Source organism: Carassius carassius, chromosome 13 (genome assembly GCF_963082965.1).
Source record: "Carassius carassius chromosome 13, fCarCar2.1, whole genome shotgun sequence".
Classification (NCBI taxonomy): Eukaryota; Metazoa; Chordata; class Actinopteri; order Cypriniformes; family Cyprinidae; genus Carassius; species Carassius carassius.
Genome location: NC_081767.1, coordinates 20,169,601 through 20,184,329, shown reverse-complemented (window position 1 = coordinate 20,184,329; position 14,729 = coordinate 20,169,601). Strand labels below are relative to the sequence as shown.

The 14,729-nt window shown below is 36.1% G+C and overlaps 1 protein-coding gene across 11 annotated transcripts in view; it reads left to right on the top strand.

The window, feature by feature from the left end:
- The window catches only part of LOC132156058 (pleckstrin homology domain-containing family A member 7-like), an 87,082-nt gene that overhangs the window by 35,295 nt on the left and 37,058 nt on the right, over positions 1-14,729 (top strand). For 10 of the 11 annotated variants that reach the window (XM_059564889.1, XM_059564883.1, XM_059564888.1 and 7 more), the window contains 5 exons: positions 1,706-1,789; positions 8,582-8,696; positions 11,981-12,085; positions 13,015-13,087; positions 14,627-14,727. In XM_059564889.1, the coding sequence (XP_059420872.1) occupies positions 1,706-1,789; positions 8,582-8,696; positions 11,981-12,085; positions 13,015-13,087; positions 14,627-14,727 (478 nt within the window). Of the gene's footprint in view, positions 1-1,705; positions 1,790-8,581; positions 8,697-8,898; positions 8,997-11,980; positions 12,086-13,014; positions 13,088-14,626; positions 14,728-14,729 lie in introns of those variants that run through there. The other variant, XM_059564891.1, reaches the window with a different exon arrangement.

Sequence of the window (14,729 nt, the reverse complement as noted above, 5' to 3'; positions counted from 1 at the left end):
ATAAATGGTATATGCTTTTGTTGAGGCCACTGGGTGCATTATTTATTCATTTATTTTTTAAATCATCTTTAACAGTGGGAATACTGGTTAAAAACTATATTACCCAATAATTCTGCAGATAAATCAAATTGCATCAAAAGATTAGCTTCCACCCACTACCATAAAGCACTGCAAATGAATTAATTGAGTCTGCTTCCTGCGCTCTCAGAATATTTAAATATATATGCATATTTTGCAATAAATCATAACTATATTATAATTATAATTATTAACTATGACATTTGTCTCAAACTCTTAATTTGCTGCTTATTAATAGTTCATAAGGTAATTGTTAAGTTTAGGCATTGGGTAGGATTAAGGGATATAAAATATGGAAGTGTAGAATAAGGCATTAATATGTGTTTTATAAGTACTAATAAACAGCTAAGATGCATGCTAGTTAAGAGTGAGAATTAATTCTTAAGATAAAGTGTTACTTTAAATATAATCAGTTTTTTTTAAATATAGATTAATATTTCTTCATTTTTTTTTAATATGATTGTTTCATGGGATGGGATCTTACCCTCATTAAAGGCATTAAGTACGGAGTCTTGCACCTTTGTCATTGTCTCTGGTTTTCAAATATTTATTTATTTTTAATAAAGATGCAAAGTTTGTAATGTTGTGCTTCACTTGGTTTGGTTCACTGCTTATAGTCTTTAACTAATAGGAAAAACAAGGTCCAATGTGACCATACCTTAAAGCAATTCTTATGTGACCATACCTTAAATCAATTCTTCTACGTAGTTCTGAGTATTGTTTTCGATTATGAAGAGTCTGAGTGAAATTCATGTCATAATTACAGTGAATAACTGTACAAGTGGCTTTGGCTGTCTTAAAGTAAGCACTGAATTACACCAAACTTGCATACTCCCAATACATACATCTGGGGGAAGCATGGGAAAGAAACAAAAACATTTTGTCTTATTTTGAAGTAAGTGTACTATTAGAATGCTTTAAAAAAAATTATATTTCAAGATAAACGTTGTAGTTTGAGCATATAATTATAATTACATAACCTTCTGATTTTCTATCAGACTTTTAGGTAGACATTTTCTTTTAACACTGTGCAGCCATTAAACAGATTTGAAAGGTTTTTTAACGGCTTTTCAAGCTCAGACATAGACTGCAGCGTTACTTTGATTACACAGTTTTCTTGATTACACAGTTTGCTTGCACAGTTATTTAGTCTCTTGTTGTTGTTCATATTATGAAGCACTTTAATACATAGTAGAGACAACAGCCTGTTTCTGCTGTGCAGTCGTGTCCCCCTCAAATGTAACAGACCACTCTTGATGTTAATGCAGTTTCCTAAAATAGGCACATTGGAAATGCATGTCATGCTGACATGTTGCCAAACCTCAGACTATGTTACACTCAAAAGTATAAATCTTTTCCAGTTGCACCTTACTAACTTACCGTTTGAAATATTATAAATGATATTAGGTTATATACTGCATATATGTTTCCATTAATCTGTGGTTACTCTGTAAACAACATGATTAAAGAACCAAAACACCACTGATTATCACTGGTGTGTGTGATTTGTTTTGTGATGGACATGTCTGGGAAAATCCAAGGCGTTGATTGTTCTGATGTTCAGATGGTGTTTTTGCTGCATAATAATCACCATGCTAATTTGCTTTGTTTTTTGTCTTATCTGTAGCCATAACCAGAGGACGACTACATTCATACATCCAGTGACAGGCCAGATCTCTGCTGAGAATTCTGATTTCAGACTCCAGGACCAGTGAGTATTTTCTTTTTGGCATGACTGCAGAACCTGATTTTACCAAATACAAAATATGTTGACCTAGGAACACATCTAACTCAGCAAAATCAGGTTTCTGATAACATAGATGAAATATTGAGACTTCATATACTTTTAAGATGCTAAAGAGCTCAGGCTGCTTGTTTTGTGCTCCATGTCAATAAGGGTTTTTATTAAGCATGGTCCCCTAATCCCCATATCGGCTGATTGGCTTCATCACTCTGTCTCCTCTCCACCAGTAAGCTGGGGTGTGGTGGGCATTCTGGTGCAATATGGCTGCCATTGCATCATCCAGATGGATGCTGCACACTGGTGGTGGATGAGGAGATACCCCCTGACTATGTAAAGTGCTTTGAGTTCCTAGAAAAGTGCTCTATAAATCTAAGGAATTATTATTATTATTATGAGTGAATTGCATATGGGACCAAAATAATTCAACCAACATTTTCTCTCAAAATTGTATTTAAAGATTAATATTGTAATGCATTACTTAGAAAAGTAACTTTCCCCAACACTGGTAATTAACTAGGAGTATTCCTTCTTTGATAGTATACACTACCATTTAAATATTTGGGGGTCAGTAAGTTATCTTTTGTTTTTGTTTTTTCTGCAGGGATTTATTGCATTAATCAAATGTTTCGCTGAACTTTATTTTTATCAAAGAATGCTGGATAAAACATATCATGAATTCATTAAGCAGCACGACTGTTTTCAACATTGATAATAAGAAATGTTTCTTAGACACCAAATCAGCATATTAGATTGATCATGTGACACTGAAAAGTGGAGTAATTGCTGTAAATTTTAAAATATATAAAAATAGAAAACCGTTATTTAAATAGTTATGAAATTTTACTATATTACCTTTTTTTTTACAATATTTTTATTAAATAAATGCAGGCACGGTGAACTTAAGAGACTTAAAAAAAAAGCATTTTAAAAGATCAGTACCATCATACGTTAATAATGTTAATGATCTATATGTTGGCAGATGCATAGCTGGAAAAATACAGCTGCCTTAAGTATCACATGTCTCCATTGACATTTGTCAGTAGTCTCACACATTCAGATCTCTTTTGCTGCTTTCAAGTTGTAACTTATATTATAGCTGTCTATTTACTCAAACTTGGATTGTTATGCTCTTCAAATTGGTTTTGCAGGAAAATTTAATTCAGTAGTATTCCTTATCGAAAACAAATTTAGGGCTGTTTCACTTTATGTTGTTAAGAGATACATCAAAATCTTCTGGAATTAGAACATAGATTCAACAGCTGCCCACATGGATCTCTCTGAAAGCAGCTCATATTAGTTCATATATTACAATGACTGGGCCTCTCTTAGCCTCTGTCTGCGAGCGGGAGGCTGTATTTTCCTAATGGATGCATCTCATTAACAGCTGTGTGGGTGCATGAGGCTTTCTGAGAACCGCAGGTAATGTGTCATTGGCTCTTAATGTATCAGCAGACCAGGCACATGCTGGAAAGATCTAAAATGTGCTGTAGGGATCATATAATAACTAAACATGCAGAGTGTGAGGACAGATTGTTCTGGAAGAACTTGTTCTCCTTTGACACTTTTGTTGAAGTATAATTGTGAAAGAGACTTTGGTTTACATACATATAGTATGTAACTACATACATATATTGCTTTTCTAAGTGACCATACAATTTTCTGGTGGAAAACATGCAGTAAAATCCTATTGACATATCTAATATATCATAGAGACATGGAGAGGATTTGTTTGTTTTGGGACAGTATAGGTGCATCTCAAAAAATTCGATTATCATGGAAAAGTTCTTTATTTTTTGTCATTTAATTCAAAAAAAGCAAACTTTCTTATATTCTAGATTCATTGCACACAAACTGAAATATTTCAAGAGTTTTTTGTTTTAATTCTGATGGTTATGACTTACAGCTTAGGAAAATTAAAAATTCAGTATCTCCAAAAATTTGAATGTTTTCTCAAAGATCAATCAAGAAAAGTTTTACAAAACAGAAATTTTCAAGATCTCCAAAGCAGGTTTAATTATGCACTCAACACTTGGTAGGGGCTCCTTTTGTATAAATGACTGCTTCAGTGCAGTGTGGCATGGAGGCGATCAGCCTGTGGCACTGCTGAGGCATTATTGAAGCCCAGGTTGCTTTGATATCGGCCTTCAGCGGCCCTTTCTATTGTTTGTCACGTTACTTATCTTCCTCTTCACATTACCCCATAGATTCTCTGTGAGGTTCAGGTCAGGTGAGTTGGCTGGCCAATCAAGCACAGTAATATCATGGTGAGCAAACCACTTGGAAGTGGTTTCGGCACTGTGGGCAGGTGATAAAGTCCTGCATTAAAATGAAATCAGCATCTCCATAAAGCTTGTCAGCAGATGGAAGCATAAACTGCTCCAGAATCTCCTGGTAGATGGCTGCATTGACTTTGCACTTGATAAAAACATAATGGACCAACATCAGCAGACTTCTCAGCACCCCAAATCATCACTGACTTCAGAAACTTCACACTGGACTTTGGATTCTGTGCCTCTCCAGTCTTCCTCAAGACTCCAGACCTTGATTTCTTAATGAAATGCTACATCTACTTTCACCTGAAAAGAGGACTGTGGACCACTGAGCAACAGTCCAGTTCTTTTTCTCTTTACCCCAGGTGAAATGCTTCTGATGTTTTTTCTGGTTCATAAGTGGCTTGGTTCTAGGAATGTGACAGCTGTAGCTCTTTTCCTGAAGACCTCTGAGTGTGGTGACTCTTGATGCCCTAACTCCGGCTTCAGTCTTCTCCTTGTGAAGCTCTCCCAAGTTCTTGAATCAGCTTTTCCTGACAATCTTCCCAAGGCTGTGGTCATGCCTGTTGCTTGTGCACCTTTTCCTACCATAGTTTTTTCTTCCAGTCAACTTTCTATGAATATATTTTGATACAGCACTCTGTGAACAGCCAGCCCTTTCAGCAGTGACCTACTGTGGCTTTCCCTCCTTGTGGAGGGTATTGATGATCGTCTTCTGGACAACTGTCAAGTCATTAGTCTTTGCCATTTTTGTCATTTTTTATTTCCTAAGCTGTAAGTGTTGAAATATTTCAGTTTGTATGCAATGAAAAGAATATAAGAAAGTTTGCCTTTTTTAATTAAATTACAAAAAATAAAGACCTTCTTTTGAGATGCACCTGTATACACAGGCCCTGTATGGGGCCCCAGAGGCCCCTCAACATACTGTATCTTAGCATCAGAATATCCCAGTTTTATTTTGGTGTTATTTATATACTATTATAATATTAGGTAATATTTTGAACTGACATCACTGAACCAAATATTAACTGACATAAGCTAATAAACTGAGTGTTTTCTATTGTCCTATTTCATCATCAGCAGACGTTTTTCATGTTTAACACTGTAAAGCTGCTTTGACACAGTCTGTATTGTATAAAGTGCTGTATAAATAAAGGTGACTTGACTTGAATAAGCATTTATTTAATGCATTCCATTTTCATTTTAGTAGAAGTTTTAGTCATTTTATGTGCACTTGTAATTTTTTTTTTTGAATTTTATTATTATTAATAAATTTCAAGTTAACTTTAATATATTTTTTATTTAAGTTTTGATCATTTTAGTGCTAACATTTATTTCGGTTAATTAAAAAAAAAAATGTTTATCTAAAATTTTAGTTTTAGTTAACAGTAACATAACTGCCAGAGACTCAGTCACAGTCAGATTGCATCAGTTTGTATAGCTTTTATGTTTTAGGCTAGCTTTGACCATCAAAATTTTCAGACCTAAAAGATTTCTAAACTTCAAAAGCAATGTTTTTAGAAATACTGATCCTTTCATGTCAGTGCTGCACCATGCTGCTATACCGCACTGATTCTTTTCACACCTTTACTAAGAGCCGCTGAATAAAAGTTGCTAGAGTGGCTTGAGGGCCCAAAGCCCACAGATTCTTCAAATGTGCATATCTAAAAGGATGGTCTGTTTTTCTTTTTCTTTTGTATGTTGGCTCTTTGCATATCTGGCCATCTGTTCTAAGATTCTAAGTGTGAGACTCATGCTGTGAAGTTTCCTCAACCATCTTCCTGCTGACTCTACCTCTTATATAAGGAGAATCTTATTAAAATTGATGAAAAATAACAAACGTAATGTCATACAGGTTTATGTTAATGGTTTGGGTTATAGTTGGCCATAACTATAACACAGTTGCATTTTATGCGAGTGAGGTTTAGGGAGTATTATATAAGAATAGTTTGAAGAGGACAGAAATAATATATTTTGTCACACTGTTCTTATGATTTAACATAGTTGTTATTGTTGTGCAGGCAGTAGATTGTATTTACTAAATGTTGTAGTCCTTGTAGACAGTTTCCTTTAATTATGCCAGCTGGAATCAGCAGATGAGAGATTTTATCTGTAAACAGAAAAAGCTGAAAAGAAAAGGCTGCAATCTATGTACAGCTTTTAGTCAGGCAGTGCCTTTGTGATAAAGGATAGAAAGAGATTTAAAATACATCTGAACAAAATTTTAAAACACTAGGCATCATGCACTTGTTTACTTTGTAAATAGTTACAGTGGAAAAACTACTGGGCATCGTAAACTAAACGGCTGAGGATCACACTGACATCATACCAGTCAGTTTGCATAAGTTCATATCCCACTAAAGTAACCTACCTGTTGAATGCCTGAGAGATTTAATTTGTCATCCAGGTCAGTGAGCCCTTACAGAAAGTTCATTCTCCGTATAATCACTGGGAATTATATTTGACACATCACAACAACTCTAATTTACTAAAAGCTTTTTGAAGTGAGCCTGTGATATTAAAAACAGGTACTATGTATCGCTACACATGTATCTCTAGTGTGAATTAGTAATGAACAGGGCAGATGCAGAGCACTACTGCATTATGTGACTGGTTGTCACTTTTGGTAGGTGCTTGTTTTCATATACCATCTATAGCCATTAGCTTTACAGAAATTATAACTCTTACTGCCTACGGAGTCAGTCAGATGATTTCTAACAGTCATGAAACCTCATAAGTGACTAATTTGGAGTGTTTTGAATTGGCAGCTACAAACTAATAGCACTCTGTATGGCAGATCTAAAGGGATAGTTGACCCAAAATTGAAAACTCTGTCGTCACCAGGATGCCGTTCCAAACCTGTATGACTTTCCTCTTCTGTTCAACACAAAAGAAGATATTTTGAAGTATGTTGCTAACCAAACATTTTGGTTACTGTTGACCATTCAAAACACTTTTCTCAAAATATCTTTTTTTACGTTCTACAGAATAAAGTCATACAGATGCGGGGGGGAAATTACACCGTGTGTAGCTCGAAGGAGCAAAACAGACAACATTGACAAAATTGTTTTAAAATGTAACAATATTAACCTATTGTTTATTGAACTATTTTATAAAATCAATATCATATTTGAAGTCATGTCTGTGAAATTATTACTAAACTATATCATATGATATGAATATAAAACAAAATCCCATAGGGGAATATAACTGCATTATCATAGGCTACATCACATAGTCAGTCATCATCTAGCATCATGTTTGTCAGCAACCAGGCTTTAATGTAGTTGCAATTAGTTGCAACCAAAATAGCAATATGGCTATACAACAACAACAATAATAATAATCATAATCATGATTAAAATTATTGTTATTTTATTATATTGTAAATAAAAATATATACAAAAAGAAAGAAATATTATTGTAATATTTCACTGTAAAATAAAAATTACAAAAATTTTAAATGAAGCTACATTTTCAGATAATAAACTAAGCTTTAATTTAGTGGAAAGCCTCAGAGAGACCTTAAAGGGATACTCCACCCTAAAATTAAAATTTAGTAATTAATAACTTACCCCCATGTCGTTCCAAACACGTAAAAGAAGTAAATAACAGTGTCAAGGTCCATAAAAGGTATGAAATGACATGCAATCTGGGTTATATGAAGCAACTGGAACACTTTTTGTAAGCGAAGAAAACAAAAATAACAACTTTATTCAGTAATTCCTTTGTCAACGGTCTCCTCTGCATCACTCCATATCACTGTACTGCGTGTGCATCCTGCATCCTTGTGGCACAGAGGAGACAGAACAGCATACGCACCACGGTGATATGGTAAGCAATTAATGACAACATTTTAATTATGGGATGGAGTAACCCTTTAAAATGGGAAGTTGTGGCCTAGTGGTTAGAGAGTTTGATTCCTAACCCTAGGGTTGTGGGTTTGAGTCTCTGGCCGGCAATACCATGACTGAGGTGCCCTTGAGCAAGGCACCGAACCCCCAACTGCTCCCTGGGCGCTGCAGCATAAATGCCCACTGCTCCGGGTGTGTGTTCACTGCTGTGTGTGTGAACTTTGGATGGATTAAATGCAGAGCACGAATTCTGAGTATGGGTCACCATACTTGGCTGTATGTCACTTTCTCTCTCTTTTCTTAAACTTATTTGTTTAACAGCTTCTTGACAAGTTTGGGAAGATGGTTGGAGCATTGGATTTTCAATAAAAGCTGTTACAAACTCAAGAGCAGTTACTGCTCCAAGACACTGAAAACAATGCATCGTAAGCTGCTTGCGTTCAAATGAACAATATGCTGCGCTTCATTCTGAAACATGCAGCAAATATACTTCAGTAAATTGCAGCCTTTGCTCGCACTGAGCCATATCACAATTACAGTTTTATTCTGATTCAATTATGCAGCCGTAATGAATTGTGTTGAATGTAAAGCTGTTTCATAGCGTAACAGAGCCATCACCGTGCTCTTCTCTGCAGGACTGGCCGACACATGCTGAAGCAGCCACAGGCGACCACACGGCCCTCCAGCACCATTAGTGAGGCCTCGACTACTGTCACCTCTTCAACTCTGGACACCACCTCAGGCTCAAAGGTCAGTAAGAACCTGATCCTGCTGGACAAACAACATAACCAGTCAAACGGTAAGAAAATAGACCTGGTATTTTGTATATACAAGGAAGACTATATAGAACGAGATGAGCAAGATAGCTTGACAAGACACCTGATGCAGAACATTCTCTATGCTTGGTTAGCATCTGTTCTGGTAATTAGAGTGTTTATTCCTCTGTGCTGAGGCGTCAATTCCCTAGTGCTGGCGACACAAACAAGTGATCAGAGCCCTTGACTACCATCTCTGAGCTGACAAAGAAGACCAATGAAAAGGATTCGTATTGTGAGTGATTTGATGCATATCTGTTTAAGGATGCATTGTTTGAGATGTGATACAAATGAGCTGAATAACATGCTTTTGCTTTTTTTTCTTTTTCTTTTTTTTTATATTTAAGGGCGTAATCCACCCAATAATTCTGTTCATATTTAGGACAGTTCCAAACTATGCTTTAATGTAACTTCTATTTAAACTTATGTATGCATTTAAATATAATGTAAGTACAACTTTGTAATAAAGTTGCATTTTACTACATTGAAAATGTTTGAACATTATATGTCATATCAGATAACACACTACAGTAAAAACTTGTATCTTAGTCAACATAAAAATAACTTCTTTAAAACATGACAAAACATTAATAAAGCAATGATTTAAAATGTACTTTAAAATAAAACATAATTTGACATTATTATAAAGTGCACTTTTTCAAAGTGTTCTCAAGTGTGTTAGGGAAACAATTGTGAAAATGTTCTTTTTTACACTACCTTTATCTCATTAATATTATATTATTTGAAAGTACAGTTATATATATACAGTCGTGGCCAAAAGTTTTGAGAATTACATAAATATTAGTTTTCAAAAAGTTTGCTGCTAAACTGCTTTTAGATCTTTGTTTCAGTTGTTTCAGTGATGTACTGAAATATAATTACAAGCACTTCATACGTTTCAAAGGCTTTTATCGACAATTACATGACATTTATGCAAAGAGTCAGTATTTGCAGTGTTGGCCCTTCTTTTTCAGGACCTCTGCAATTCGACTGGGCATGCTCTCAATCCACTTCTGGGCCAAATCCTGACTGATAGCAACCCATTCTTTCATAATCACTTCTTGGAGTTTGTCAGAATTAGTGGGTTTTTGTTTGTCCACCCGCCTCTTGAGGATTGACCACAAGTTCTCAATGGGATTAAGATCTGGGGAGTTTCCAGGCCATGGACCCAAAATTTCAACATTCTGGTCCCCGAGCCACTTAGTTCTCACTTTTGCCTTATGGCACAAAGTGCTCCATCGTGCTGGAAAATGCATTGTTCTTCACCAAACTGTTGTTGGATTGTTGGAAGAAGTTGCTGTTGGAGGGTGTTTTGGTACCATTCTTTATTCATGGCTGTGTTTTTGGGCAGAATTGTGAGTGAGCCCACTCCCTTGGATGAGAAGCAACCCTACACATGAATGGTGTCAGGATGCTTTACTGTTGGCATGACACAGGACTGATGGTAGCGCTCACCTTTTCTTCTCCAGACAAGCCTTTTTCCAGATGCCCCAAACAATCGGAAAGGGGCTTCATTGGAGAATATGACTTTGCCCCAGTCCTCAGCAGTCCATTCACTATACTTTCTGCAGAAGATCAATCTGTCCCTGATGTTTTTTTGGAGAGAAGTGGCTTCTTTGCTGCCCTCCTTGACACCAGGCCATCTTCCAAAAGTCTTGGCCTCACTGTGCTTGCAGATGCGCTCACACCTGCCTGCTGCCATTCCTGAGCAAGCTCTGCACTGGTGGCACTCCGATCCCGCAGCTGAATCCTCTTTAGGAGACGATCCTGGCGCTTGCTGGACTTTCTTGGTCGCCCTGAAGCCTTCTTTACAAGAATTGAACCTCTTTCCTTGAAGTTCTTGATGATCTATAAATTGTTGATTTAGGTGCAATCTTAGTAGCCACAATATCCTTGCCTGTGAAGCCATTTTTATGCGGCTGCACGCGTTTCTTTGCAGGTCACCATGGTAAGCAATGGAAGAACAATGATTTCAAGCATCACCCTCCTTTTAACATGTCAAGTCTGCCATTCTAACCCAATCAGCCTGACATAATGATCTCCAGCCTTGTGCTCATCAACATTCTCACCTGAGTTAACAAGACGATTACTGAAATGATCTCAGCAGGTCCTTTAATGACAGCAATGAAATGCAGTAGAAAGGTTTTTTTGGGATTAAGTTAATTTTCATGGCAAAGAAGGACTATGCAATTCTTCTGATCACTCTTCATAACATTCTGGAGTATATGCAAATTGCTATTATAAAAACTTAAGCAGCAACTTTTCCAATTTCCAATATTTATGTAATTCTCAAATCTTTTGGCCACGACTATATATATACTTTTAAGATTTAAATTACACTACAAGTGCACATTCAGTACAATTAAACTCAAATCAAGGGTTTTTTTCCTCAAGGGGGTATTTTTTAAAATGATTTTTTAAATTATTAAAATTATTTTTAAATTTTTTTAAAGAATATTTACTCTTCATGCAGATCATATGACACATATGTCAAGCTCTGAAAAAAAAGTGTTTAATTAATTAATTTATTTTATATTTTGGCTGCAAAAGCAGTGTGAATGTAAGTGAAGATTAGAAGAAAAAATGATTATGATTTTAGCTTGTTACTCATGCAAAACATTTTATGACACGTTTTTGGTCATGAATTTAGTTATTCTTTAAAAACTTAAATGAAAAGTTATTTTAAACCATTTGTGAATCTTGTATCGCTTACAGATGTTTAACGTGGATTATTCACATTGATCTAAAAAGCTAGACCTTTGCTACACAAAAACAGCAGTTGTATGAAGTTTATCATTTTATAATGGAAGCCCTGGTAATATTATAATCACATCGTCATTATCTTATGTTACCTCACAGAATGCATGTGTAAAAGTAACTTCTTGTTGTGATGGGCAACTGCCAAAGTTTGATTAAAGAGATGCCAAGGAATGCAGCAGCAGGAACGCTGCCTGTGTCATCTCCTGCCTGCGTTTGGACTGTTCTAGATGAATGAGCTCTTGTCGTTGGCAGCGACGGCGGTGATGTGTTAGCTGTATGAGTGCTCTGGCATGTGTGAGCGCTGGGCAGCATGTAGTCTTACATTGCTTTGCCCACAGAATGCCAGCGGATGGTGTGTAAGATCAGCTGTGCACCCCTGGCAGATGGTCCAGACTAATAGGTGATGAATGAGCTTTCAATCCACCAGTCATCTTTAGTTTGTGTGTGTGTGTGATATAGGGATCCAAGTCCAGTGGAAGGGTCCATAGCTTTGGCAGACGAGATCATGCCATTAAGCGGAATCCCAGTGTCCCTGTAGTGGTACGTGGATGGCTCTACAAACAGGTAAGAGAATTTGACAAATGCTTTTTAAAGTATACTTTACATGATAAGTTTTCAGCCTTTACAGACCCAAGCCAGATTGTCTCAGTAACACTTTACAATGTATTTGATTTATATCTCTGTTGACTCTGAGTCAGTAGGATTATTATCATTTTTGTTATAAAATGAATACTTTTATTCAACAAGAATGCATTAAATTGATTAAAAACATCTGTTATTAATAAATGCTTCATCACGGTTTGCAGAGAAATAATAAGCAGCACAACCATTTCAGCGATGGTAATAATAAATGTTTCTTAAGCACCAAATCGGCATATTAGAACGATTTCTAAAATATATTTCTCTATACCCTGGAGGTTCTTCAGGGACATTCATGAACCTCCTAGTTGAAATGTATAGTCTTTTAGTCTTTCTAGACCTAATCATTCAAATTGGAGGGACCAATTTTAACTTCAGTTTTATGAAGTTTAAAAACCATTTTGTTTGACCACAGATCTGAATATTGGAGATGTGTCTTCCTAAATATCAGTAGTGGTAACAGCCTTGGGGCACAGCATTTTTGGGGCATCAAAGCAACTTTTGAACAGTTAAAATGTGTATTTTGAGCTTTTCAATGCATCCTAAAAGCAGTCTAGGTAGGCTGCTTGCTTGGCTTTTTTTTTAATGTTATTCAGACACAAACACACATGCACACATGGGTTTTTCATAGCGTGAAAACACCAGGAGTGTATTTACATGGATAGTTTATGATTATAGGCTTTGAAAAAACTCTTTAACTGGAAGTGAATCTGTGCTGTCAAGGGGGAGTGCTGCGAATTGCCTGTTTGAAGTCTGTTTGAAGTTCTGTCTATCCCCATCAGATGTCTTCACCTGCCTGGGGGTGTGTGTGTGTGTGTTTTCCCATCATTGTTTGTGTTGCTTTGTACTTTCAGGACAGCTCGGGGATGCGCTTGTGGAAGAGAAAATGGTTTGTTCTAGCTGATTATTGCCTCTTCTACTATAAAGGTGGGTTGCTCTAGCAAACATCAGAATCACATTTACACATGGACCTTTATATAACATGTTAACTTCTCTCCCAGATATTGATTATTTGCATTATTTTGTTTGTAATTGCATGTTGGTCCCTAAGGCCTAATTCTACTAATTGTACTTTCAATCTTTTAGCTTTATGTACTGTCCCCAGAGTTTAACATGATATAATTAGCAAACTCTAAGAGTATTTTATTTAGGGAAATTAATATGATGTTTTGGGGGTTTATCATATTTCTGCAGTTTCTTGGATCACACCAACTTGCTATTTCAGCTGACTCCAACCTTGTTTGTGTAATTATAAAGATAATTAAATCAGTTTAAGTTATTATTATTTTCATTATGTATTGTTATTAGGTCAATTAAGATAAAAATGAGAGTTTTTAGTTACAACTTAACATCGTACTTACTGTTTACTCACACCGTGGAAGAACTGTCCATCAAATCAGCATCTGTTTTGTTACTCTAAACTTGAAAATGTACTGTGCGTTTATTAGATCAGTATCTCAAATACGTCTAAATGAAGCACATTTTTGGCATTGTCATAGTGATGGAATAACAAGAAACTATACTAAGTATACTTAGAATAATAAATTATACTTTAGATTAGAATATAATTCTATATCTCAGTCAAAAGATTAAGTACAGACCAAAGTATAGATCAAATATACTTGATTTTTCTTTATACTTGTCAGCATATGCCAAGTTTTATTAAGTATAAATTTAGTATATCTCTGATAAGTACACACACACAAAAAAACAGACTGAAAGTATATGCAATACAGTAGAAGGAATTATTACACAGCTCACCATAAAGCTTATAGTAACTTTGTGTGAAAAACAGACAACATTTAAGTCGTTAATCACTGATATTCTGAAATATTCATATTGTTCATAGACATATATTCTGATTTATTTTATTTATTAGCAAAAAAGTCTGCATACATTTGAAAATCATGTATTATTTATTTCTGGTCTGACATCAAATATCAGATCTACTCTGTTTCACCATTTGATGCTTGTCAATGCACGTTTACTTATTTCCCCCGTCTGGTCATAATGGGATGTAATCTGTCCTCATTTTCCACTCAGTCTGCTCTTCTCTGCCTCAGACCCCCAGCTCTCTGCTCACTCAAATGAAAGAGTCACCTGATTCGCTTTGGAATCTCTCCTTCAAACAACCTAGAAGAATTTTTAACTCATTACTTCCTAATCCAGCCACCCTTATCGCTTGTCAACTCACCACTCGATCTCGGCCTCAGACACACCCACACATGAACACACTCTCACTCCCACACACACACCAGCGTTTCACTGGAAAGAAATGGTCAGGGCGGAACAAGGAGCCAGAATGAGGCTGAACTAAAATGTGTGAAATGTGATGATGTTATCATAGTGCCGTGAGAAACACAGGTCAGAGAGTATCAGAGAGCATGCCAGGAAGGAAGAGAGACTGAGAATGACACAAAGTCAAAACCAGACTGGTTGCTCAGTTGGGTGGTTTTTACCCCACAGACAGTCGTGAAGAGTCGGTGCTGGGTAGCATTCCTCTGCCCAGCTACACTATCGCTCCCGTGGGACCTGAAGATCACATTAGCCGAAAATATGCCTTCAAGGT